This window comes from Parasteatoda tepidariorum, chromosome 10, assembly GCF_043381705.1.
Source record: "Parasteatoda tepidariorum isolate YZ-2023 chromosome 10, CAS_Ptep_4.0, whole genome shotgun sequence".
In the NCBI taxonomy this organism is placed as follows: domain Eukaryota; kingdom Metazoa; phylum Arthropoda; class Arachnida; order Araneae; family Theridiidae; genus Parasteatoda; species Parasteatoda tepidariorum.
Genome location: NC_092213.1, coordinates 12,600,912 through 12,626,978, shown reverse-complemented (window position 1 = coordinate 12,626,978; position 26,067 = coordinate 12,600,912). Strand labels below are relative to the sequence as shown.

Genomic DNA, 26,067 nt, shown 5'->3' with positions numbered 1-26,067 from the left:
ATATACAGGGTGATTCTAAAAAGATGGGCAAAATTTTAGGAAGTGATAGTACTCACCCATGCAAACAATTTTTATCAAAGAATGCAAGGTCGAAAGCCAAACGCAAAGGTGCTTGCACATTTAGAAAGTTGTTTGATGCAAACGTGAAATTCCTGTTGCGAGTTACTGCGCTGCGTTACTTGTTGCCAAGCTTTCGACCGCTGCAGGGAAAGTTCGTGATATGCCTGGTGTGTTTCAGAATGTTCGCCTACCTTTTCTTCGCCGTTGTGCTGCGTGCATAGCCGCTGCCGGCTACTGTTTTGAACACTTATTGTAATCAAATGCCATTAAATTTGCTTTTGTAACTTCACTTCATCGTTCTTTGTGTGTTTTTGCCTCACATAAGAACATAAAATTTGACCCCCTCTAGTGGTTTTGCGTTTTGCTTTCGACCATGCATTCTTTGATGAAAATTGTTTGCTTGAGTGTGTACTATCACTTCCTAAAATTTCGTCCATTTTTTTAGAATCACCCTGTGTATATATATATAACAATTTAAAAGCTTTTAAAAGTTAAACAAGTCAGACAGAAATTTGATTCGTCCTTAATATGTCTCGGAGTTATTAAAAAAAACTTATAGTTTTGTAGTCTTACTTGAATTCTACACTAGGCGACATATTTTGATTAATTCGGAGAGCATTCGTTCCTGAAAAAGAAACAGCTATATGACGTTGCAAGAGCATTGGACTTGATTGGAGTACTGAAAATAGCGGGTTTTATGCTGACATACCCTTAGCAAATCAAATGCGAGATAAAGAATTTTTACTTATGTTTCGCTGTAGCAGAAAATCGTCTGCAAGAAACAATATTTATAATTCTTTCATCAGTTTCTTTAATTGCGAACAGAACGGCGTATATTTGTTACGATTTTCAGATATCATTTTTATTAATTCTTATTACATGTTAGTTGATAATTCTATTTAACACGATTTGAGAAAGCAAGCAAAAAGAAGGCTGTGCAACCTCTTTTCAAGATTTAGCGATGTTGATATTCGTTCGTGCTGGGAGCTTGGCGTCCTTTTGGCGTGTACTTAGATGCAAACAGGCTCTTTCCATAGAGATAATGGTTTTTTCTTAACTTGCAACAGATTATAACTATTTTGCAAAAGTACTGCTCTTAATAAGTATATTTAGAATCCTTTTTAAACAGTATACACATTGAGAAACTCAAATTATTATTAAGATGGAAAAACCGCTATTGAAATCTAATTGGACTACCAGTAAAGAGAGCGTGATGAAAAAAATCAGTACTCGTTAATAGTGAGAAGGCTCAGGTGAACCTAGGTTCGGAATGGACAAATGGAGTATTTCTGCAATTTATCAGTCTAAAATTCTTTATAAACTTTTAGAAATCTGCAGAACTGTGTTACACTTTCATATGAAGTTACTAAACAAAACACTGAATAGTTTTTGCGAAAAAGTAGAAGTACTTGAAACGAGAATTTCAAAAGAAATCGTTACTTTTTTCTGGATTTCTATAGTAGTTTTCCTCAAAAAAAATTGGAAGAGTGCGAAATATCGTATTTTAAGTGAAATATCGTACGCATTAAAAAAAAAACTCTACAGTTTGTATAAAAATTATTTTTTCCTTCTTTCGCATTTCACCATATAGATATTTAGTTCATCATATCATTAACTTTAACAATAAAACTTTTGCAATTATATTTGCATTCAATATTGCATAGATATATATCTTTAAATTTTTAAAATAATTTTTTTAACGTTTATGAAAACGAAACCTAATTTAGTGGATTTCCTGCATATGAATATGCAAATTTTTATTTATTTAATAATTTCTTTCAATAAACATTATAATGTTTATCGAATTTGCTCAAAAATTTAATTTATTACTACTGTTTCCGAGAGCAAAAGCAAAATTTCTAAACATTTGGCAGCTTCAAAATTAACATAATCTAAAACTCCTTCTTCTATACAAACATTGAATTTTAACTTATGGTTTGGCTTCTTGATATTTTCAACACAACGTTCACTCTGTCAATAAATTCTATAATGTTTTCATGCATTTTGAAAATTTTCTATATTTAAATTATGACTGAATGCCTTTAAGTTAAAAATTTTATGTTTTTCATATAATTTTTTAATGAAATTTAAAGTTACTTCGAATTCTCAATTTTCTCGAAATGTGCTTGAAAATCATTTGGTTTCTTTTTGTACCTATACTTTTACTTGTACTTTTTCCTCGTTACTTTTCCAAATCAAAACGTTTTACTCGGTATTTTTGCTTAAAGTACTTGTACTTTTACTCTTTGCTTCTAAGACGTTCCCATATCTGGTGATAGTAAGTACGTAAAACCTCGCGACAATATTTTGGAGACCAAATAAATATATTGTTGTAGATCAGTGTTTCCCAAAGTGTGGTACGCGTACCCCCAGGGGTACGGGAACAGTTTAGTGGAGGTACGCGTTCTTAGGCAAAATATCTTGCAACAAGCGAAATTTTCAACAAAAAAAATTATTTAAAAACAAAGCTAGCCATTAAAAATTTACGATTACGTATTTTTCTATTGGCTATTTTTTGCAGAGTTAACAGCTAATAATTAGTGGTGTCAACAGCCAGTTAATAATCAGTGGTGTCAACAGATTTTTAACTTTTGTGCAATTGTTTTATAGTAAAAAATACATTCATATTTGTATTAGTGGTACACAGAGTTACGAAAATTTTTAAAGGGTACACAAAAATCATAAGTTTGGGAAACACTGTTGCAGATGAAAATATTATATGGAGGGCGTATGTACTTCAGGGACACAATAAGATTTTTTTAAATTTTAATGTTATATATGTATTAACATTATATATTGTATTTATATATTGTATAAAAATTTAATTTGCAGAGTGGTAATTATGGTTAAATATGAAATCAGATAGCAATGTTACATCTGTGACTTCTTAAGAGATAAGAGAGGCAATTCTAAGAATGGAAGGTCTTGGGGTGGTACATCAAGAACGGGGTATTAATATCTGAATACAAAAGTCATTCACTATGGTGAAAAGAAATAAGTTAAGCACATAATCAGCAGTGAGTCCTCTCTTGTCAGAAAAGACAGCAAAAAATGGCAAAATATGATAAAATAAATTTTTTACATCATTTGAAAACCAATAATAAATAGAGAAATTAAGGTTGAAATTTGAAAAAAAAAATTTTTTACAGGGTCTTATTGCTTTAGACAATATCCCAATATTGAGATGCGGATAACATTAATTCATATGCAAGTTCAGCAGGACAACGAAAAATTATTGTAATAGAGGAAGTTATTGTTGTATCGTAGTAGCGAGAGTTCACTGGATATTTTAGTAATAGTAAATCAAGTTAACCCATTTGCCCCTCCCATTTGCAACGTGGTAGCCCCATGTCACGGAGATATGGTAAACAAAAAAATACTGCTCTCTCTGTCCTAAATTAGTTGTTACATTTGAATATCTTCATATCTTTTCATTGATACTGATGACTTTATGATTTGTTCGATATGTTCTTCAGAGTTTTTTGGGAGCTATGCTATGCACTTAAATCAGTACCATATTAGTTTCAAAAGTCCAGGATTCGCCTGTTCTTTAGATACGCAGCGATTTCAAAGAACTCTTGCACCAGTAATCGCATGAAACTATTTTTCCGCTAATGAATCGGGAATTCATTAATTGTATAATTTTTACTGGTATTCATCAAGTAAACTGCATCAGGAATTATTGATGATTCCATCTACTTGAAATGAGCAACTAATTTGTGACAAAATCTTCGATCTAAATGTATCAACTAATTCCGGATGGTAGGAATATTAAATAAGTTATAACGTCCAAATTAACAAATTTTTCATTAAAAATGAAACTAAGCGTTAAAATTTTAATGAAAAAGAAATATATGTGTTCAAAATAAAGATTAGAGAATGCCATTTTCTGAAAGCTTATAAAAACTGTCTAAATTATCTCTCTACTTTCATATATTACTTACTAAAATTCGGTGGTGTTTCTTACAAGTTCTTTTCAACATCTTTCGGCAANAAATTTAATTTGCAGAGTGGTAATTATGGTTAAATATGAAATCAGATAGCAATGTTACATCTGTGACTTCTTAAGAGTTAAGGGAGGCAATTCTAAGAATGGAAGATCTTGGGGTGGACTATGTACATCAAGAATGGGGCAATAAAATCTGAATACAAAAGTCATTCACTTTAATGAAAAGAAATAAGATAAGTACATAATCAGCAGTGAGTCTTCTTCTGTCAGAAAAGACCGCAAAAAATGGCAAAATATGATAAAATAAGATTTATTACATTATTTGAAAACCAATAATAAATGGAGAAAATAAGGTTGAAAATTGGGAAAAAAATCGTTTTACAGGGGCTTATTGCTTTAAACAATATCGCAATATTGAGATGCGGATAACATTAATTCATATGCAAGTTCATTGGGACAACGAAATATCATTGTAATAGAGGGAGTTATTGTTGTATCGGATATCGTAGTAACGAGAGTTCACTGGATATTTTAGCGATAGTGAATCAAGTTAACCCATTTGCTCCACCCATTTGCAACGCGGTCGTCCCAATTCATGGGGATATGGTGGACAAAAAATAAGATTCTGCCCCAAATTAGTTGCTACATCTCAATACTTTAGTGATAATTATTGATACTGATGATTTTATAATTTTGTTCGAATGTTCTTCGGAGTTTTTAGTAAGCTATACTATGCACTTACCCTCCTTAAATCAGTTTCAAAAGTCCAGGATTTACCTACTCTTTAGCCACGCAACATTTTATAATAACTCTCGCACCAGTAATCGCATAAAACTAGCTTTCATCTAATGATTCGCACTATTAGAATTTCAATTTCGAAATTATGGTAAAATAACCACCAGCAGCAATTTGTCCATCCAATTAGCCGTAAAGTTACGGTTAAGAACATTTTTATCTTTATGGTTTTGAAACCATTTCAAACTAGTATAGTTTTAAAACCACGAATACAAAACTATACGGATTTTTTTACCGTTCAAAACTGGATGGTTTTAAAACCATATCAAAATTAACTGGACATATAAGTTTGACTTTTCGCTAGGTGACGAGCAGTGGAGAGTGCAGAACACTGGAAACTTTTCATGTGTTGAACGGAATGGAGGAAATATTTCAGTGTCAGCTCTGGGACTCGTTTGTTCTGTCGATTATGAGCCTGACAGATTAGCCCTCTCGGCTATTATATTAATGTAGTTGCAAGAAACTAAGTGACTTCATTAGTTAGGCTTAGTTTGGGAGATAAAACTTTACTTGCTTTACAGTATTATGGCAACAAAAAAAAGGTTTACAAACGGTTTTTCTCTCAGTTAAAAGTTTGTTTACTATTTTATTTATGGTTATTTTACAGTCCATTTGAATACGGCAAAAACAATTAAATAAATTGCTATTAAAGTATTTTTTTCAAGAAATTTTTAACAGCGCATGAATTCCTTGATTGTATAATTTTACTGGTATTGATCAGCTAAACTCCATCGGAAATTATTTATGATTCCATCTACTAAAGATGAGCAACTAATTTGGCACAAAATCTTCGATCAAAATGTATCATCTAACTCCAAGTGGTAGGAATATTAAATAAGTTAGCATCCAAATTAACAGAATTGTCATTAAAAATGAAACTAAGAGTTAAAATTTTAAGGAAAAAAATTAGATATTCAAAATAATGATTAGTATGCCATTTTCTGAAAATTTATAAAAACTGTCTAAATTATCTCCCTGCTTTCGTACATTACTTACTGAAATTCGGTGGTGTTTCTTACAAGTTCTTTTCAACATCTTTCGGCAATCAAACAGTTTTTGATATTTTCAGTCTCACCTTTTTCGACACTTATTAGATTTCGAGAAAGATATTGTCTTTTTTAAACTTAACTATTCACTTGCGATTGCTAACTTGTATATTTTTGAACAAGAAAGTTTGTGAAGTTTTGCCATCACTTTTAAACTTCACCCCGCTGTTATCAGGTCTCATGTAATTGTTTTATTTGTTTATGTATCTCGGTGGCCAAATCATCCTAAAACAACATCATTATATCGAAATAGTAAAAGCAATGAGCAAAATTTGCTTCAACGGAAGAAGTTGGAATTTATGTCTTTATTAGGTTTATAATAATAATAATAAAGATTTATAAGATCATTAACTCAAACCTGTATTTTTAGATTAAAATTACATATCTTTGAACAAGAAATAAAAAAAAAATCTGTATAAACGGTGGTTATTATGGAACATTCTGTCTGCTAAATACAGAAATTTGCATATTAAAGTTTATGTTTTAAATATTACGCATACTGCGTTAAAAGAAAATAAATTACCAATTTTAACTATTATTTTATCATTAATTTTGTTACTAAGGTGGAATGAGACGTTATAGTTAGCAATTCTGAGCAATACACATAACAATTCTGAGCAAAGCATTCATTAAAAAGTACGTAATGCATTTATAATCATATTAACAAAACTATTTTAGCGTGGTTTTCGATATTTATAAAACAATACATTTTTGAAACAACGTTCTTTTTTAAGAAATTTAACTTCGTGAAATAAAACCAGACAGATTAAAAATAAAATCAATGTAATAATCGGTTAACAATAAATCAATTTCATAAAACATTCAAAATTAATTTCATAAATTGCACAGAGCCTTTCACTCTTTTCGTAGATTGATCATAAAAATCCCAATTGCAGTTTTGTTTTACAATGCCTGTAAAATAAAAGTTAACTGACGCTTTATTCGCTTTTAGGTTGAACGACCGTAACAAATAAAGTGTAAGAATCTGTGCTTTAATGGTAATCATTCAATTTAAAGACTTCACCCGGTTCTGTTTATATTTGGGATGTTAGAATCTCAGCGACAGAGTTCCGTATTTGTTTCGACTAAAAGAGACACTTTAATTAGAGATTAATTTAACTTTATAAAACTTATCTCAGTATTTTGGTTTTGCTTATCGCTGTTGTGAACTGTTGTAAATTAAAACGAGTAAGCTCTCTTAGGACTACAAACTGCATAGATATGAGATTTATATGTATATATATAATAAGTTCTCCTTATCGTAAGTTTGTAACGCAGAAATTAACTTCTGCCTTCTAGGATAGATCGGTGTATCATAAAATAAATTCTGCTTATTGTGCGTTTATAAAGCAAAAATTAACTTCTGGGATAAATCGGCGTATCATAAAATAAGTTTTGCTTATTGTAAGTTTGTAAAGCAGAAATTAACTTCTGGGATAAATCGGTGTATCATAAAATAGGTTTTGCTTATTGTTAGTTTTTAACACAGAAATTAACTTCTGGGATAAATCGGTGTATCATAAAATAAGTTCTGCTTTCCAAAAGTTGTTAGCGCAAAAATTAACTTTTGGAACAGATCAGTGTATCATAAAATAAGGTTTGCTTATCGTAATTTTGTAACATATAAACAAACTTCTGGGATTAATTGGTCTATCAAAAAATAATTTATGCCTATAATAATTTTGTAAAGCAGAAATTAATTTCTGGGATAGATCGGGGTATCATAAAATATGTAGTTTTACATGACAAAATACAAAGTTTGAATAATCGGTTGAATTGTTCCTGAAATGTAAAATTTTAAATATACGACTTATCCTTATTTTTTTATCCATTTAAACTTATCTTCCACACCACTACATATAAACGATTTAAAAGCTCATATACAACGCCTTTTTGTTTCAGCTTTTTCAAGGTGAAGCTTTTAAAATTTGGGCAAAATTACCAAAAAATCTGAAAGTTTTAATTTTTAAATGTCTAAAATACCTTGCAAAACTCTTAGTAGTTGGCAGGCCAGGTATTACAATTTTTTGGTGTCGAACTACTAAACTGCATCAGGAGTTACTTATGACTCCACCTACTTGAAATGTAGCAAATAAAATTTAAAAAAAATTTTTTGATCTAAATGTAGCAACTAATTTGGGACGGAGGGAATATAATTTTTCTAAAATGAATTCCACTTACGGTGACAAAAGATATTGTTTTATACGAAAGCACTAGGAAATGTTCTTCAAAAAGTGCAGAAGCTGGAATTTTATTTCGAACATAGAAACCTAGTCAGTCATATGAATAACCAGATATTCATTTGCTTATGGATTAGATAATTTTATGAACTTGATTAAAATACTTTTTACTTTAAAATATGTAATAATTTTTTTTTTAGAAATATTCTATACTGCGAAAAAATGCACTCTCATTACCATTGGAAAATGTTCGGCAAAAACTGATGTTGAAATTTTGCACTAAAAATAACGTTTTGGATTACACAAAACACGTAACTATTGTCGAAGTAAGGGTAAAAAAGCATTTCTTACACAAATAATTTAAACGGTTAACATTTTGGAGTAAAGATTAATAAATAAAAAGTATAAAAGTAGTGATAAAGTAGAATAGTAGTAGAATAATAGCATATAATTAGTTAAAACTTTTTGGATTACACAAAACGCTTAACTATTGTAGAAAATAAGGCTAAAACGCGTTTTAGTCTTATTTTCTACAATAGTTAATTTAATTATTTGTGTAATAAATGTCGCGGCATTTATTACACAAATAATTAAATCGGTTAACTTTTTGGAACTAAATATTAATAAATAATAAGTAGAATAATTGTAATGAAGTAGAATAGTAGTAGAATAATAGTATGTAATTAGTTAAAACGCTTTGGATTACACAAAACACGTAACTATTGTAGAAAATAAAGCTAAAAATACATTTATCACACAAATAATTTAGTCGGTTAACTTTTTGGAATTAAAGATAATTAAATATTAAGTAGAATTGTACTCATAAAGTGAAATAGAAGTAAAATAATATTATGTAATTAGTTATAAAATGTTTCGGATTACACAAAACACGTAACTATTATAGAAAATAAAACTAAAAAAAAGCATTTATTACACCAATAATTTAGTCGGTTAACTTTTTGGAATGAAAGATTAATAAATAATAAGTAGAATAGTAGTAATGAAGTAGAATAGTAGTAGAATAATAGTACGTAATTACAAGAAGTTAAAAAATAAGTTTATATGTTTCTCAAGTACAATTAATATTTATTTATATTTTTCTTTTATCAGTTTTGGATATCGTCACTACCAGAAAATGTTGCAATTTATCCGTTTTTCTAGTTATTTACTTTGCTATATGCGTTTATTTTTGCATTTTTTGTTTCAAATTTAAAAGTAAGGAACTTGATAGCCTTTTTTTTTAAATAGTTGCATACTAAAACTTCCTTATAATACTTTAGGAACTGCATAACGTTACTTAATACTGTGTAAACTAATGTTGTTGAAACTCTGGATATTTTGAAAAGGTTAATTCATACGCTATTTTAAAATTATTTTGTTCTGCGTTTATTTCGTAAGTATTGTGATAAAATTGGAAGGAAAATAATATGTTTTGTCTTAATTTATGATTTCTTTCAGGTATAAAAGTAAATGTAATTTTGATTCTTTCAATTTTATCTATCTCTTTGTCCTTTTACACTTCCTGATTCTGCCTTTGCAATCATTAAGTCTATGAATTTTAAATTCTTCTTTATACAGCAAAACAAGATTTATTATTTCAATTTAACTAGTAGGGTATTAATTTCCGAGGAAAAATTTAATTTTACTAATGAAGTTTTTACAACATATTAAATCAGACATTTTTTCCGAATTTCCGAACATTGAAAATTATGCATAAATAATTGTAATAATAAAAGAGAATTAATGCTTTTATCTTTATCTAAGATTTCCATTGAAAGCAGAAAATTTATTTAGAAAAATATGATCATGATCCTTTTATGATTTTATCATCTACTGTTTCTTATTGACATTTTTTTAGATCTTTATTTGAATTTTATTATCTACTGTTTCTTATTGCTTTTCTTATTTATATCTTAATTTCAATTTTATCATCTACTGTTTCTGGCTGACATTTTTTATTTAGATCTCTGATTTTTAAAATTCTCCTTAACAACAGAGCAAAATATGATTTATTTTTACAATTTTTTATTTAATTGTGTTATTAATTTTTAACCCAATATAGTTTTTACAAGTTCCACTAAATCAGACAGATTTAAACTATTAGAGTATTGTAAATAATGTTATTGTTATAAACATAAAGGAAATTAATGTTCTCGTCCTAATTAAATAATTTTGTTACAACTTTACTTTTCTTTTGCACCGAAAAATTTTTTTGGAACAAAAACTTCTTAACTCTGCATGATATTATAGCAAATTTTTCTATTTTATAGTCTTTTTGCTATTCGCATTTTTTTATTTAAAGGATTTTAATATTAATTCTCTGATTTTTACATTCTCTTTAATTGCTTTGCAAGATATGATTTCTTTTAATGTTTTTATAATTTAGGTATATTATCAATTTTTAAAGTTAACTTACCTATATAGTTTTCACGATTTCCCCCAAATTAGACACATTTAAACTTTTAGAATACTGTAAATAATGTATTTGTTATAAAAATAAAGGGAAATCAATATTTTTGTCTTAATTATTTATTTTGTCTTCCTTTACAGTAGAAAATTTATTTTGGTAAATACATTCATTTTTTGGTAAATTATATTATAATAATTTTTCAGTTTTATCATCTATTCTTTTTTATCTACATTTTTTCTTTTAATCTTTTTTTATTTTAATCTTTTCCTTACAATAGTTCTCTGTTTTTAAATTCTTCTTAATTACATTGCAAAATGTGATTTCATTTTACGCTTTCTTTATTTAGTTTTATTATTAATTTTTGAAGATAACTTACCGATATAGTTTTCAGAGGTTTCACTAAATTAGGCAGATTTAAACTTTATTATAAATAATGTAATTGTTTGACACATTAAGAAAATTAACGTTTTTGTCTGAACAAATTAATTTTTTTCTCAATGTTGTCCTTTTTTACAACAGAAAATCTATTTTGGTAAATATATTTTTGGTTTTATACTTTATTTACACGATTCTTCTTAACTTTAACTATTTTTTTTCTTATTCGATCTTTCTCTTTTTTAACCTGAAACCTTCGGTTTTTGTCTTCTCCTTAAATATATAGCAAAATATTATTTACTTTCCTTTTGATTACTGTTGTTTACAATTTTCGTAGACATAATCAAACTCATCCATAAAATTTTCATAGTTACTTGTAAGCTAAATCATGCAGGTTTTAACCACCAAGTACTGTAAATAATATAAAAATCATGCATATTCAAAAGTATTTTATCCTACCTCTTAGAAGAAGTGCCAAAACTACTTTTTTTTAATTCTTATTCTACGAATTCTTCAACAACGCACTTTTTTGACTGAACCTGTTGAACAATTTTTAATGAAAAATACTTTTTAAACTAAGTTTTATCTTCAACACCTTTAAAAATAAAAAAAATTATCAATTTTAAATTCAAAACAAAAATTCTGCATAAATGCTCGCTTATTATTTTTTTTTATCAAATGATAGCGGGTACACGCTATCGTCTGCCTTACTAAAGACCCCTTATCGTAGATTATTCAGCAAGGCCTGCGCGCCTTGAGGTGAAGTGCACTTGCGCTAACAAGTGGTCGATGGTGGCGCCACCAAAGAGAAAGAATTTTGGAGTTTTAGAGTGAGAACTTAAATTAGTTGGAGCGCTCATCTTTAATCGAGTTTGTGTTTTATCATTATTTTTCTGCCATTAATTATGGGGATGCACTTTAAGGTTACTCAACAAAATTTTCGTATGCATATTTTCTATTAGAAATAAGAAAAAAGACAAGTTGAAATATTGTTTTATTAATATGGTAATATGATGAAAGGTGACGGAGAGGATTTAATAAAAAAAGAAATATGAATTTATCAGTAAGGTTTTCTAAATCAAGTTTTTCACTTGTTATTCTAGTTTTTCATTATGCTTATAAGAAGGGATATAAAAAGAGCTTAAGCCTGTTTTTTAATCATTTTAATTTTAATTATTTTTATTTTAATTATTTTAATTTTAATTATTTTAATTTTAATTATTTTAATTTTAATTATTTTAATTTCAATTATTTTAATTTTAATTATTGGTAACATCTAAAGTTATTAGCTATTATTTTAGATATTAATTGCTTTTTAAATATTAATTTTATCTACTTATTTTCAAACTTTTTATTTTGATAAAAAGTATTTAAAAATTGTTCATCAAAATATTTCTATAATTACATTTTGTTAAAAATCAGAAAAAGATGAGAAAAAATATTGCTTTATGATTAAAGTACGAAAGGATAAAAGCTGATGGAGAAGATTTAATAGTAAAAAAAGGAAATATGAGCATATAAATTAAATTTCCTGAGTTAAATTCGTTGCATATTATTCTAGTTTTCGAATGGGCTTATACAAAGGAATATAAAACAAGCTTAAGCCTGTTTTTTTAAATTATTTTTAGTTAAGTGATTGGTAGCATTTAAAATTATTAGCTTTTATTTTATCTTTTAATTACTTTAACTTCAATTTTTATCCATTTATTTTCAAACTTTTTTTTGGTAAAAAAATATTTCAAAATTGCTCATCAAAATATTTCTATAATTACATTCTGCAAAAAATCAGAAAAAGAGCCTTAAAATTATTGTTTTATGGTTAAAGTGTGGAAGAATAAAAGCTGTGTGGATTTAAAAAAAGGAATCTAAATATGTATGTAGACATTTTTAATACAGTTTTTTATTAATTAATTTAAAAAAAAGTATGAATACTTCAGCAGAAATAATTATTTTTTAACCATTTAATTTTGTTATGCTTTGATTTCTTAATTTAAAAACAATAAGTAGGATTTTCTGTCTATGTTTTTAATAATCATTATTTTAGTTTTTAATAATGAGTATTATTTTGTCACTCTTTATTTCATATTTAATTACTATTTTTAGTTGCTTATTTCTGATGTGAATAATGATTTATTAGTTACACTTCAAAATATTTGTGTACTAATGTTTCGTTAAAAAGAAGAAAAAGATTTGTCGAAATATTCTTGTAGTTTTTTGTTTTTTTTTAATCATTTGTGCGCCAGCAATTTCATGAAAGCATTTTCTTAAGGTTACTCAACAAAACTTTCACATGCTTATATTTCGTTAGAAAAAATATAAATTATAATATCGTTTTATTGAGTCGTGGTGGCTCAGGGGATAGAGCGTTCCCCTTCCTATGAAGTGAACCGGATTTGAATTCCAGTGATAGCTGGTCAATATGAATTCCGCACCCGGTTCGCACCGACCACAGTGCTGTCGTAAAATATATTCAGTGCTAAACGTATCATGGGTTAGAGCCCCCTTGCTGTCAGGCTAACCGTGAGAGGGGTTTGTCATTTCTTTTCTATGCAAAGCAAATGTGGGTTAGTTCTATCAAAATCTCCTCCGCGAAGGCAAATTTCTCCCAATACATGATCCAAGAGTTCTTTTGTCTTGTGGATTGGGTTCAAAATTTTAAGGGTACGGAATTGAACATTAGTAGTAGCAAATCCAAATTGGGTTGGTTTCTCAACGCCGATAATGAAATAAAAAATCTTCGAAAATAATAAATTTAAAGAGGAATGAATAATTACTATTAATTTTCAAATAAAATTGTTTAAAAAAAAGAATTTTGCAATATTTCAATAAATTTTGAAATCATCCAATTAACTTCAGGATAAAAGCATTTTACTCAATTATTCAGAGAGCGTTTGAATTAAATTCGTTATCATCTTAAACTAACAGAACTGGAAAAATCAAATAAAAAGCTTTTAATTGCTCATTTTACCTAAGTGCTCTCTGAGTAATTTAATTACTTGCATTGCCGATGTAACATTTACTTGTATTTAATTTATTTCCGCCGTAATTTATGTATGCTTCAAACATTATATTAGTATTATATCTTATCTGAGACATATTGTAATCTCTTGAACACAAAAAGTACATTTACTTCATGATATAAATGTACTTTTTGTGCTTAAACCCTTATATTAGTACAACTTTATCTTAGTCATAATGATATTTTTGTGAACTCAAAAAGCACACTTATTTCATGACAGAAAAGTACTTTTTGTGCTTCAACTCTTATATTTTAGTATTATCTTATCTAAAACATAAAGGTATTTTTTGAACGCAAAACACTTATTTCACGATATACATGCACTTTCAATGCTTCAAAACTTATATTAGTACCATAACTTATATATGTATAAGTTATAGTATATTATAACTTATATATATATAAGTATACTATAACTTATAATAAGTATATATTAGTTTACATAAGTATATAAGTTATAAAGTAACTTTTAAACTTATTTATAAGTTACTATGTAACTTATGATAATTATATAGTAACTTATTTAAGTACTATAAGGGCTAACTTTATATTAGTACTACTTTATCTGAAACATAATGGTTTTTTTTTTAAAATAAAGAGTACACTTATTTCATGACATAAGTGTACTTTTTTGGATTCAGCCCTTATATTAATACTCCTTTATCTGAGACATATTGGTATTTTTGAAAACAAAAAGTACACCTATTCCATGATATAAGTATACTTTTTGTACTTCAATCCATATATTAATACTACTTTATATGAGGCATAATGGTAATTATTGAAGAAAAAATGTACACTTATTTCATAACTAGTCACATTTAAAAGAAAAGTGGTGGTGTTAAATCCATGATTAAGAGCAGTTGAAAATTTCAAGTTTTAATTACCATTCCATTTTTAATACATTATGTCTTGAGTGATTAAAATAATTATATATTACTTATTCAAATAAATATTTTAAGATAAACTGAATCATGTTATGTATTATTAATTCTCCCTGTCGTAGCAATCGCAGTGAGTTTTAAAATTGGTCAACAAAATTTTCAAGTTTGGCTAACACATTTACACGTTTCAAAATGAAATTCAACCAATTCAATTGTTAACATGCTCTGGTAGACCAAATATCTCGTTTAACCCAAAAAAAGAGGAAACAAATCAATCAGCCCCTCCGCTACCGACCGAATTCAACTGTCAAAGAGGGAGAGACTGGTGTGAAAATTCTAGATATGCCTTCAATCCTCCTTATTTAATTTTCTCAATTAAACTGATGGGTCGGGATAGACTGGTTGGCAGGGTGCTGGACTCACGTTCGTGTAAACAGGAGTTCGAATCCAGCAGGCCGAGAACTCCCCATGTAGTAAATGGTGACTGGTGCACATCAAATCTGTCGGGTCAAAAAGTCCTTTATGTTACCATAACAAATCATAACTCTGGCGGTACTAAACTGGAGATTGATCAATCTCTGGTTCAAGCTAAAACTACGATCTATGGATGAATGAATGGATGCATGAATGTGTTCGCCCTATGAACTGACGTGGATAATGGGTGTGGCAGAAGTCGAATTCTTGGCTATAGATGGCGTCACTGGAAAACAAGAACAATCGNAACAATCGCCCCCCCCCCTCTGTCTTAATAGCCGACTACTACAACAATAACAATTAAACTGATGTCGGATGTTTACTCTATTTGGAAAAATATTTCGATACATGTAAAATAAAAGGTCACCACCCAATCACGGTTTGAGATATAATAATTCCGGTATTTTAAATTCTCTGCTCATTTTTTTTCTGACATACCAATACAATTCTGAAATGGGATACCTACAAGTGACGTAGTATGAGTACCTAAATTCTGATTGGTTCTTGAAACGTGGTATTTGTTTACGTTAGCAAATGTTCTTTCCATATTATTTCGAGCAAGCACAACCTATCAAATATGAATTCTCTTAAGTGATACATTCCATATTATTTAGCAAAGCTTTTAATTCTTTCACAATTGATTTCTCACTTAACACAAGGACTGGCACGAAGTCATGTAAAACATAAGCAAACTAATCATGCATCGAAGTTGCCTGGCACACAAAACAAAAATATATCACTGTTACAATAAAATGCATAAACAAGTAATAACTGTAAGTTAATTAAAAGATGTAGACAAGAAAGAATTATATTTCAACAAATTCGATAAGTGATACGGCGCATTATTTTATTGCTTTAAAGTTTTGAGGAAAAATTCATAGAAATTCAAAAAATTATCAAGTTGGTGCCAATTTGAGCGGATTGGTTCTTTGTTCGAAAACATTTTTCTAAATGATAGCAACATTTATTTTTAACGTTTAATTCTTAAATTTAAAAATTATGACTAAGATTGTTTTCCTTATTATGACATATTAATAATCCAAACATATCTATGTATAAAATATATTAGTTAGGCAATGATGTTTTTAAGTGTTGATAAAGTAGCTTAATTTACATGAAATTTAGTTTTTTTCTGAACGCTCCATTGCCATATCAAATGTTGCTTTTTTGTGAATAATATGCTATTTTATTAACTGCTGTGAGTTTGTAACAGTTACTCATGATTGTTAGTTCCAGCTTAGCCTATCTGAAGCCAGCGCCGCCTGCGCTTATTATGAAAATGGTGCACAAAGTCAATAATGAGAAAAACCACAGTTTTGTGAAAATGAAAAAGGTTTTTTAATATTTAAAAATTTACTCCTATGCTGTATATCTCGGATTAAAGAAATTTGCAAAAACTGAAAATAGGGCAGTTATTTTGTTAATTTTCGTGTAGGCGGAAAATGTCGCAAATTTGCGATTTTTAGAGATGTTTAATACATTTTTAAATATTTAAGTTTTTTGTCTGTTCTAAAGCCTGGATAATTTTTCACGGCGAAATAATAAACATCTATGTATATATATTTCTCTTACACGGCGACAAAAAAGAATGCCTCATTGCAACTCCCCGAATGGCAACGCTGGAAAATCGACCAATGATTGCCGCTGAAAATGTCACCTGCCAAATCTAGCTGAGGGTACTGCTTCCACCATCGAGCCTAAGAAATAAACTTAAAAAGATCACACAAAAACTTTGGCAAGCATACTGGGACGAAAATGAAAAAGGCTATACAACAAAATCATACTATCCTAAAGTAGACACAGACCGACTCATAGGCCATCCAGCAGCAATACAATTCCTTACTGGACAGGGCTTCTTCCCCTCATTCTTACACAGGATGCAGCGAATAAACACAGACACATGCCCATGCGATGACACAGGTACCCCAAGTCACTACCTACATGACTGCCCACTAACTGAATCGTACCACCTCAAAAAACCCAATGAACAAGCCAGAACGATATTTGCAGACAGTTTCAAAAACAAGCATATTATGCAAAAACAAATAAATATTCTAGCTATAACCAGGAACATCACAGACAATATGTCATAAACCTAATAATAACTTTGTAAAAATACTGGCAGCAAATACAATTGCGAGGTGTCAGGACTCCAAGCAAACCATTGCTGCAGCATAAAAACACACTCTGGCTGATCACCACGCACGCCACACCACTGACCCTGCTCCCAGTCCCCGGGGACAGACAGTGAGTCCGGAGCTTTTCAGCTACCCGTGATGGCCATTTATGTTAAATGTTAAAAAAAANAATAAAAAAAAAAAAAAATAAATAAATAAATTTTAAAAAAATAAATAAAAAAAATTAAATAAATAAATAAATAAATAAAATACCTGTGACGTGACTAGCTATTTTATATTGTACTGTTATTGTCGATGTCCATCCTTTGAGTCTGTAATGTAACGCTGCTAGTTTATCTATGTAAAATTAAATTGTCGCTACTAGGCCGGGATAGCCTGGTCAGTGGAATGCCGGGCCCATGTCCAAGAGTTCGAGGGTTCGGTCCCCGCCGGTCGAAGACTCCCCGTGTAGTAAATGGTGACTGATGCACGTTAAATCTGTCGAGTCTCAAAGTCCTCCATGTTCCCATAACAAATCAATACCTCTGGGGGTACNATTTAAAAGAAAAGTGGCTGTGTTAAATCTATGATTAAGAGTAGTTGAAAATGTCTTGTTTTAACTACCATTCCATTTTTAATACATTATGTCATGAGGGATTAAAATAATAATATAACTTATTCAAATAAATATTTTAAGATAAACTGAATCGTGTCATGCATTATTAATTCTCCCTGTCGTAGCAATCGCAGCGAGCTTTAAAATTGGTAAACAAAATATTCAAGTTTGGCTAACACATTTACAAGTTTTGAAATGAAATACAACTAATTTAATTGTTAACATGCTCTGGTAGACCAAGTATCTCGTTTAACCCAAAAAAAGAGGAAACAAATCAATCAGCCCCTCCGCTAACGACCGAACTCAACTGTCAAAGAGGGGGTGACTGGTGTGAAAATTCTAGATATGCCTTCAATCCTCCTTATTTAATTTTCTCAATTAAACTGATGGATCGGGATAGACTGGTTGGCAGGGTGCTGGACTCACATTCGTGTAAACGGGACTTCGAATCCAGCCGACCGAGAACTCCCCATGCAGTAAATGGTGACTGGTGCACGTTAAATCTGTCGAATCATAAAGTCCTTTATGTTACCATAACAAATCATAACTCTGGCGGTACTAAACTGGAGATTGATCAATCTCTGGTTCAAGCTAAAACTACGATCTGTGGATGAATGAATGGATGCATGAATGGGTTCGCCCTATGAACTGATGTGGCATATGGGTGTGGCAGAAGTCGAATTCTTGGCTAGAGATGGCGTCACCTGAAAACAAGAACAATCACACCCCTTCTGTCTTACTGGCCGACTACAACAACAATAACAATCAAACTGATTTTGGATGTTTACTCTATTTGGCAAAATATTTCGATACATGTAAATAAAAGGTCACCACCCAATCACGATTTGAAATACACTATCTGGAAGAAAGTGACGGGACAACTGTAAAGTTTGGTGGAGGAGGATTGATGGCATGGGCTTGTTCATCCTGGTATGGGGCTGGCCCACTGGTGAAGGTTGATGGTATGATGAATGCCGATGGATACTATGATATTCTCGACAATCATGTCCTTCCTACCTTGTGGGCAACGTGGATGATTGCTTATGGATGATTGCTTGTATCAAGACGACAACGCAAGATCCCATGTTGCAAGGAAGACTCTTGATTGGTATGTGAACAACAACGTTAAACGCATGGAGTGGCCGGCACAGAGCCCTGATCTTAACCTAATTGAACATCTCTGGGAAGAAATTGAACCATCGGTTGAGGGCCTGCACCCCACTCCCCAAAAGCTAGCATGAACTATGGAACTTCCTGTTAAACATTTCGAAGGAAATTTCTCTTGCCACTGTGGCTAAATTAGTGGAAAGCAAGCCCAGAAGGGTTGCAGCTGCGATCGAAGCCAAATGAGGCTGTACCTCCAATTTATTTTAATAATTATGGGTTTATGTCGGTATAGTGTCGTGTCCCGTCACTTTCCTCCAAATAGTGTATAATGATTCCAGTATTTTAATTTCTCTGCTCATGTTTTTCTGACATACCAATACAATTCTGAAATGGGATACCTGCAAGTGACGTAGTGTGAGTGCCTAAATTCTGATTGGTTTTTGAAACGTGGAATTTGTTTACATTAGCAAATGTCCTTTCCATATTATTTCGAGTGAGCACAGCCTATCGAATATGAATTCTCTTAAGTGATACATTCCATATTATTTAACAAAGCTTTTAATTCCTTCACAATTTATTTCTCACTCAACACAAAGGCTGGCACGAAGCCATGTAAAACATAAGCAAACTAATTATGCATCGAAGTTACACAAAACAAAAATATATCACAGTTACAATGAATTGCATAAACAAACAATAACTCTAAGTTAATTAAAATGATGTAGACGATAAAGAATTATATTTCAACAAATTCGATGTCTGATACGACACTTCATTTTATTGCATTAAAGTTTTGAGGAAAAAATCATAGAAATTCAAAAATTATCAAGTCCTTATCTCCCTTTGTGCCAATTTGAGCGGATGGATTTTTTGTTCGAAAACATTTTTCTGGGAGATAAGCAACATTTATTTTTAACGTTTAAATCTGAAATTTAAAAATTGAAACTAAGATTCTTTTCCTTATTATAACATATTAATAATTCAAATATATCTATATATAAAATATATTAGTTAGGAAATAATGCTTGTTAAGTGCTGATAAAGTAGAAAATTTATAGAAAATTCTAAAGGTTGCTTTTAGAAGGCTCCATTGTCATATTAAACGTTGCTTTTTTGTGAATAATATGCTATTTATTAACTGCTGTGGGTTTGTAACAGTTACTCATGACTGTTAGTTTCAGTTTAGCCTACCTAAAGTCAGCGCTGCTTTTTGTGAAAATGGCGAAAAAAGCCAATATTGAGAAAAGCCACAGTTTTGTGAGAATGAAAAGCGTTTTCTTTTTTTTTTTTAATATTTAAAAATTTACTCTGATGCTGTATTATCTGGGCTTATAGAAATTAGCAAAAACCGAAAATAGGGCAGTTATTTTGTTAATATTCCCCTAGGTGAAAAATGCCGCCAAATTGGCGATTTTTAGAAATGTTTGGTAAATTTTAAAGCCCAGATAATTTCTTACAGAAAGATGATAAATATAGTATTAAATTATCGCTTTGCTTCAAGTGTAAGTCACTTAAACTGTGGCTTTTTTTTATTTTCCTTGGCGACAGAGCTTCAAAAAAGCATGTTAATATCCTAGATCTTATTATTCTACCACAAGTCAAATCTTTCCCAATGATCGAACATTTCGAAAGCTAAGTTTTTCCAAAATATATTTTTAAAATATTTCTTTTTAAAAAAAAGGAAATAAGCGAATTACCAAACGCCTAATCCTTTTGCTCGGTTTCGATTACCATTGTGATTTTTTTTGTAATATTTTAAAAACTAATTTTCGGTTACTATAAAAACTTCTTAGCTGTTTTTCGCCAAAAAGTTCATACAGAACAAGTACAGAAACTCAATTCCTAAAATGTTTCACAATTTTGTATTCATTATTTTTTATTACCCGTTCTTCACTCGATTTGAATAAAAAGAAGTAGAGAATCAATAATTCAGTACTGAGAAACACTTCGAAATCATGATCAAATGCATATACCGACACAATTAAGGAGCTTTATGGAAGAACCAGGTAAGGGATATTTTTAGGGAAATTAATGAATCAGCGAAAATTACATTAAATGGTTGCATCAATGCGGATATGGTTATTTGAGTTTTTTTGAGTTCACTTTTATGTTAACATAACTAATCCACATTATTTTTTAGTATGAATGCTTTATTTTTATTTCAAATTAGGCATTAGTAAATAAAATAAAGCAAAGAATTATTAGTATTGCTTTCATATAAATTAGTAATAAAAAATTCGGATAACAAAATTTCATTCGTTCTGAAAATGTCACTTACCTGATTTTGCTCTAAGGTTTTCAACTAATATAATTAAAATAGTTTTAGTTTTTAAATTTAATATTATTTGTTGCTTTTTTCGGTGGCTTTACGTTAAAAAAGTAAACACAAAACTCTTTTTTGTAGTTCATCCCATTAGAATGAAGATCGAATGCATTTAGCATCACTTGACTTTACGCTATTGCTAGTGGTCAACTGATGGTAGTCCAAATTTATTTCATCAAGTAATTTTTTCCGGAACATATCCTTTTCGAGTGGCAGTAAAGCACTTAGTTCCAAAGTTTCGGTATTAAAACTGTTTAGTATTGGTTCAGGTTTAATAACCACAAAATATACTAAGATAAAATTTTATAACTATATTAATATATTTGGTACTTATTAAATAACCCTCTAATATTTAAGTTTTGTATGAAATACATTTATTTGTCAGTAGCAGCCAGCTAAAACCATTTTAAAAAAAATTGAATTCTTATTAGAATTTGATATGGATTTTGAAGCATGATCCTTTCTCTATCTGACAATTAATATTGGAAAAATATTTTCTGAAACTTCGAAAAACCCGTTGTGGAATTCTTATCAAAACTGCATCAATTACCTCAATACTAGTAATACATTGTATTACAGTCCGGAGAACATATTAATTAAGCTTCATCTGTGAATGGCGATTTTCTACGGTTTCCATAAACGAATTTCCCATCTACCTTTTCTGTATAAACTTTGCTTTTTAGCAGATAGTTTATTTAATTTTATTTCAATTAATACATAGTATCAATATTAAGCAAGTATTAGTGTCAATAATAACATGGAAATTTTTTACTGTTCCACAAAACTACGAAATATCTTCTCTCCATTAATTTTGTTTTTTAGTACATAAGTTCTTTTTAATTTCAATTAATACAAATTACTAACATTAAATTGCATCATTGCCCTCAATGATAATATGACAATTTTTTACGGTTCTTCAAGACAAATAAATTCATCACTTTTGCTTTCTAGTACGTAGTTTAGTTTCTTTTATTTCACTATGCATATAATACCTGTATACGTATATAATATATATATAATTATTTGTGCTTTATTCACTTTGTTTCGCTTTATTCATTATGCATTAGTTCATTTGATAGAATCGTAATAACAAACTAATAGTTCACTTATATCCAACATAATTCGTAACCGAAGCAATTCGTTCTTAACACGTGCAATAAAAAGAAAAAATATTACACTTCCATTTTTTATCAAAAACAAATATTAAAGAAAAACGACGAAAACGTACCTTCAGTTAAAGTCAAAAATATGATTTGCAATCTTGAAACCTTTTTTTTCACGCCCAACTGCATCATTGCTTAAAATTCCAGAATACAGAAAAATATTTTTCAGGAAAGTAGGCAAATTGTTTTTTAGCATGAAACTTTTTATATTTAAGTTTATATTTGCAAAGTTTGCATTGTTCGATGTTAAAATGTTCTGTTCTTGTTCCAATATCCTGCATTTACACCATAGAATCGAATATAATTTTGAAACTCCAGAATATCACTCAAATTTGCCGAAGTCTTAATACGGTTCCAAATTGAACCCTATTACCGGATCTTTTAACATAATAGCACAATACTAAGTTTGGAGAAAAGCAGCCCAGTCGTAAAAGAAATTAATATATACAGATTAACTTGTGAAGTTATAATACAACGTTGTTGAAAATAAATATTTCTAGAAGCCTTTATCCGTTCATGATTTTAATTAAACAAGCAAAACGAAAGCATACTAACTAATAAATGAAATTATTCCGAGTGTATAGTTAAAAAAGCTCTAAAGAGCATGCAGCTAATTAAACGCATAGGGCAACTATAAAAATATTACCCTGTCGCCATAAAGGGAATTAATTATACATGAAGATCGACTACTCGAGACAGTGACATGATTCCGAGACGTCACTATTACTTAATTTTAGATCCTCTCTATTTACCTTAGAGGGATCACGTGGTTTTTGAGAGTGTTGTTAGTAAACTTCTCCGAGTCCCACGAGCACACATGGGTCTCAACAATGGTCAACATGTTTCAACTCCATGGCTTATAAAAAGTGTACAAAATCTGCACCATATTATGATTCAAGGAAAAAATAACATGGTTCAACTTAGAAGTGTTTTTTTTAGATATACAAAGAGACATTTTGCAATCAGCCTTATCTTTAACAGACAAAATCCCGAAAGTTAGTTTTTAAGGCTTTATTTCTGATTATTGAAACAATTGTAAATGGATCAAAGTATGAAAAAAATATACATATCAGAAAGTAGTTTTGGGCAAATTACCCAGAATGATTATAAATTGAACTATGGATTTGTAGACTCCTCTGGTATTTCTGGTGATTTGGATTCATCTAATGCAATACTAACGTTTGTAGAATCCTCCATTTTTGAAAAAAGTTCTCTTCGGATTTCATGCAATTTCTCTACAAACATTCTTATCATCTTATCAATAGTCACAACATACAAATTAATAAATTTGGTTGAAAGCGATTCTGTGGCGTGCAAAAACCTCTCAAGAACAAATGACTCCATCAAATAAATGGCTTCTTTTACGGTATTATCTTCTGTCGCAGTTTGTTGACTATTTTCTAAGTTTCTGGATTTTTTCTTGATCCCCTTCTCACCTTTTTCAATCGCCATTTTCAGTTTTTTGACCTCCATCTCCTTTTCGATTAACTTTGTCTCACAATGAAGAAACTGGTTTATCCAATCGATTAATCGATCGTTGTTTTCAAATATTGTTTCCTTTAACTCTATATTTTCAGCGTGATGTTGCTCCACGTCAGATATCCAGATATCACGCTCCCTTTTTAGTTCTTTCAGAGGTTCTTCTGTACGTTGCACTCCTTCTAAATCTGATGCCATAGTTGTTACAGAAGGTATTTTCGCAGGGTCATTCTCAAAAGTGATATTAATTAGAAGTGGTGTGGGGTCTTCGAATTCTGACAAAATGGCGTCGTTTTCTTTTATGACCTCTTCCATTTCTTGATACTGAGAAAGAGTTGTTTTATGCTTAACTTCAATATTTTTCATATCTTTCAGAAAAAGATGGTGGCCGTTACGAGTAATTAATTTCTGCCGGTTTATGAATTCTTGGAATGCATTTTGCTGACTCGTGAGGGCTTCAAGAAGCATATTGTCGTCTTTTATCTTGATATCCATTTTCTTTAAATCTTCCTTTAACGAAACAGATTCTTCCAAGAGTTGTAAGTTTCTCGTCTTTGAACAATCCAGTTTGGAGCGTAGATGTAATTTTTCGTTCATGGCATTTCGAAGATCCCTGTCCACATCATGATACTTGTTCTGCATTTCTTGATTGTTCTTTTCATTCTGTAGAAGCTGGTTCAGTTGAAGTTGCAGCCTATCCGAATCTTCTTTCAATTCTTTGTTCCGAATTTTCCAGTATTCGAATTTGCTTTTGATTTTACAGCAGTTTTCGTACAACCTAAATTTTTCTTGTTGGTTTGATGGTATTTCCAAGACTACAGCCTGGATTTTGATTTTCTCGATATTTGAATTTTCGGTACAATGACACTCTGGCTGTTGTGGTTGCTCAGATAGACCATCTTCTAATTCTCGAATATGGAGTCGGACTTTGTCGATCTTTTGCCTAAGATAGATTGCTTCCTCTTCTTGTCCCTTAAATTCTTTTCTTTGCTCTATTCGTTCTAAGCTTGTCTCTGGGAATTCTCTCTCCATAACTTTATTTGCACGGAGCAGATCTCTTCGTAACATTCGGTTATGGTTTTCAGTGTCAAAAATTGAATACTTTAATTGTTTTATCCTTTCTCTCAATTCGTTTATAACTTTATTTTCTTGATTCTAAATATAAAAAAAATGTACTAATAATGTATGTTACCGGCAAAGTACGAAAATTACATAAAATGACGAAAATTGACCTGCACATTATAGAATAATGACGACTAATACTAATAGAATAATGGATTTTCTAAATTACTTAGGTATTATATGGTCCAAACGACAATTTGGCAAAACCCGATACATTTTAATTCCATATTCTTAATTAATGTAAATATGATTCATTAATACTAGGTGAATGCAATTTCTTGGTACAACTAAAATGGTTCGGATTTTATTTTTAAAGTTAAGGGTCCCCTCCAAGTATAATCTTGCCTGGTCTTACATTTGATGCTATTTAAAGGAAAATGGATGTTTTTTGGTATATACTTGCCCAACATTTTGAACGCCGATGTTTTTCATAATCAGATATTAATAATAATGCATGCCCGACATTTCAAACACTCATGTTTTTTGTAATCAGATATTAATAACAACACTTGCCCGACATTTCCAACACCAAAGCCTTTCATAATCAGATATTATAATATCAGTCAGATAAACCAGCCAGTTAATTACATTTTGTGTAAAAAAATTATAAGATAAAAAAATCATACAAAATTTTATTTTTCTTCGAACCTCAATTTAGGAATATGTTTTCAAAAAAAAGAAAGTAAAGAAAAAATTGCACTCTGTATCTTTCTCCATGATTAGCATCCACTAAATAATACTTTGCTTAAAGAGTATTTGCCATTCCATACAATGTTTAGGAAAAGCATATATAATAATTCATACATAGCCTAAAAGCGCCAGATTCATTATCTTGATTTTAAAAGATATAATAGCTGCTCTTGGTTCGCTTATATAAAAGTTTGAAAAAGTCAAATAAAACCGCTAATGTTTTTGTTAAACGTTAGTTTTGAAGTTTCTTCTGGAAAA

General features: G+C 30.0%; 2 protein-coding genes across 2 annotated transcripts in view; one reads left to right on the top strand and one right to left on the bottom strand.

Moving 5' to 3' along the window:
- The window catches only part of LOC107436811 (LRP2-binding protein), a 145,520-nt gene that overhangs the window by 106,100 nt on the left and 13,353 nt on the right, over positions 1 to 26,067 (top strand). The gene's annotated exons all lie outside the window — the stretch shown is intronic.
- Positions 23,635 to 25,029, bottom strand: LOC139426805 (uncharacterized). The gene has a single exon (XM_071186884.1). It carries the CDS (start codon positions 25,027 to 25,029, stop codon positions 23,635 to 23,637), a length of 1,395 nt encoding a protein of 464 aa, XP_071042985.1.

What these genes read in the sequence shown, in the direction of transcription:
- LOC139426805 (XM_071186884.1), bottom strand. Translation starts at nt 25,029, where the DNA reads ATGGAGAGAGAATTCCCAGAGACAAGCTTAGAACGAATAGAGCAAAGA.